The 3,306-nt window shown below is 32.4% G+C and overlaps 1 protein-coding gene across 2 annotated transcripts in view; it reads left to right on the forward strand.

Moving 5' to 3' along the window:
• The first annotated feature begins 1,170 nt into the window (after positions 1–1,170).
• LOC111712809 (uncharacterized) overlaps positions 1,171–3,306 on the forward strand; it is a 25,616-nt gene continuing 23,480 nt past the window's right edge. For both annotated transcript variants that reach the window (XM_023487535.1, XM_023487536.1), the window contains exon 1: positions 1,171–2,059. In XM_023487535.1, coding sequence (XP_023343303.1) covers positions 1,359–2,059 — 701 coding nt within the window. In that variant the 5' untranslated portion in view covers positions 1,171–1,358. The remainder of the gene's footprint in view (positions 2,060–3,306) is intronic.

Here is a 3,306-nt window from a genome sequence, read left to right on the forward strand (position 1 = left end):
ACTTATAGATAAAATAATCTATGTTTGAAATATCAAAGATTTGCACCATCAGGTTGCAAAGATATTGGGATCAAAAGATTTGAGTTTGTGGCAAAAACTCAATTCCTTTAAAAGAAAATTATATTAGCAACCCGATGTCGTAGACCTTTGATATTTCAAATCATGCATTATTTTGGATAAAAAGTGTGTACACCAACAGGTTGAAAAGATATAGGGGTTACAAAATTTGAGATTGTGGAAGAACTTTTTGAAATATTTCTTTTCATTTTTATATACGTAATTTTAAACGACTCTTTCTTTGTATGCTTGATTCACAACGGAACTCTTGAAATCATCTGATCAAAAATATGGAATATATCGTCGTTATTCAAGCTTGTTTAATTATCATGATTTCCTCTATTGTTTCTGTAGTAATAAAATCCGCAAGTAACTTTAATAGCGCAACCACAATTGAAAAAAATCAAATTATGAAGAGAAAAGTATGGATATCACAGTAATTCTTGATCATGCAAAGGTATCCCATCCTATAATATCGAGGGTTACATAAAGTTATGTATATACTGTCTCTTTAATAATCATCAGTATTGTATTCTTCTTGCATTCATCTGAATTTTTTTTTCAAAATAAGCTAAATATCTATAATACCTACAAAGGAGATCTTTAAAAAAGGATTTTTTTTCTTCATTTTATTTTGAAATATTGACTGTAATAGGTTTTTTTTTTAATTCTTGCCATTTGCATTTGAATTTTTTTTGTCAAATATTAAAAGACTTACTCATTTTCTTTTGGAAATATAGTTTTAATGGCAAGGGGATGCAAAAATTTATTAAACAATAACATCATTAATGCATTTAAAGATTTCAGACAAGATATTAATCCTTTAAAATTAGTTATTAAAATTGTCCAGTTGTTTTCTAAAAGAATTCCTCAAACAAAATGGTTCCAGAAAAACTACATATAGCGTCTGAATTCATATTATTATAATTAATAATATTTGTTATCATCAATTCTTTACTTTATTAATTATTATGATGGTTATAATTCTTGTTAGTGCTCAGAAATGCGCACTTAAAAATAATGCATTAAACAGTAATTAACCATGAAGCGAAATAATTAGTTAGGAGTAAAACGCATCACGCATATTATTCTAATATAATTTTTTCATTTTATTTTGATATATTTCTTTCAGATGATTCTTTCTACCTCTGACAATTAAAAATGTGTCGATCTAGATGAAGTAATCTCTGTAGAATGGAAAAGACCTAAGTATACTCAACCCAGTGCCAGTAACTGATATTATCAAGTATGCCTCCACTAGTCCGGAGAAGTTAAACCCAACCTAGACTCTGATCTCAAGTATGAGAAGGAAGATGGGTGTAGAAACTGTTAGAAGAGAGAACAATGAAGAACCTGGGATTAAACCTCTTGATAAAGAGGAAATAGATAAACAAGTGAATGGAGGGTCAAAGGAAATAGAAGATGAAGAAAAAACACAAGAAGAAGGAGAAGACAAAGCAAAAGAAGAAAATGGAATTAAAGGAGAAGGCAAGGAAGAAAAAATGGATGAGGGAAGAGATGAACGAGCTTATGTAGAAACGAAAAAGGACGAACGAGCTTTAAACATAGAAGAGAAAACAGAAGAGAGAGCTTTCTTAGGAGAAACAAAAGTAGAAAATGAACGAGCTTATAACGAAGAAACTAAAAAAGAACGAGCTTACAACGAAGAGGCAAGTGTAGAAAGAGTAAATGAAGAAGAAGAAGGAAAAGAAGAACGAATAAATGAAGAAGAAGAAGGGAAAGAAGAACGTATAAATGAGGAGGAAGAGGCAAGAGAAGAAAAAGAAATGGAAGGAAAAACCATTTTTCACGTTGAACCAAATATTCCTGAGAGGAGGGAGGAGCAGATAGAAAATGATTCTCCTGAAGAAGAAACTGATGAAAATGTGGCTGAAGAGATATCAGCAGATCCTGAACGATCTTTTGCAGAAGAAGAACGATCACGGGATCCTGGAGCCACAGATGATCATTTAGACCAATCTTTACATCTGGATAAAGAGAAGTAAGTTTAAAATTTCTCTTATCGTCCAAGATTGGGGTGCTTTGCTCGCCCAAATATTTGATAACAGTTTATGAAATATCCAATTAATATCCAAAAATACTGTTTTAATTTGTTTAAACGGCACTACATATAATAAAGGATAGATATTTTTAGATAAAAATGGATGACATTGGTCCTCTGTTGGCTTGTTAGTGCATTTTGTTACTCCGTTTTTTTTTACATTTAGAATATTTGAATATCTAGAAGTAGAATCCAGTAATCTTGGTTCCCGAGCCCCCCATTGTTTCCTGGTCTTCCAACCGTAGCAGCTCTAGGCAGCATGGTTCCTCTTCGTGGATAGATTAGGCCTCCGAGAGGGGGGGGGGAGGGGGATTATAATGGGGTTTAGGGATTTGAAGAGAGTGATATCATAATCACACACATGGAGTACCATTATATATCAGAATTTATATACATGGTCTCTGATTGATGATGAATTAACAAAAGTAAGAGAACTTTAAATTTTCTCAAAAATGACAATAATTCAGAAAAAGAGGAGATTCATGCATAGGTATTTGTAGGGCTGAAATAAACAATCTTTAAAAAGTTAAAGTTGGGTAAAAATTTTAAAATTATGAATTGATTTGTTTAAAGCATAAAAAAGGCTGCCCACATTTTAGAATTCTCATCATAAGGAAAGCATGGGAGTATGATCTAGATTGCCGCGTAAAATAAAGACGATTTTTTCCTTTTGAATTCATTCCTAAGTTTATTAATATTTCCTATATTAATTATCTAAATGTACTGATATATATGTATTAATGAACTGGAGCATTAGAGGGTTAAAAGATGGCAGAAATAGAGTTTGAAAATAGCAGAAAAAGAGTTAGAAGATGACAGAAATAGAGTTAGAAGATGACAGGAATAGAGTTAGAAGATGACAGGAATAGAGTTAAAAGATGGCAGGAATAGAGTTAGGAGATGACAGAGTTAGAAGATGGCAGGAATAGAGTTAGAAGATGGCGGGAATAGAGTTAGAAGATGACAGGAATAGAGTTAGAAGATGACAGAGTTAGAAGATGGCAGGAATAGAGTTAGAAGATGGCGGGAATAGAGTTAGAAGATGGCGGGATTAGAGTTAGAAGATGGCAGGAATAGAGTTGGAAGATGGCAGGAATAGAGTTAGAAGATGACAGGAATAGAGATAGAAGATGACAGAGTTAGAAGATGGCAGGAATAGAGTTAGAAGATGACAGGAATAGAGTTAG

Source organism: Eurytemora carolleeae, unplaced genomic scaffold, assembly GCF_000591075.1.
Source record: "Eurytemora carolleeae unplaced genomic scaffold, Eaff_2.0 scaffold1191, whole genome shotgun sequence".
Taxonomy (NCBI): Eukaryota; Metazoa; Arthropoda; class Copepoda; order Calanoida; family Temoridae; genus Eurytemora; species Eurytemora carolleeae.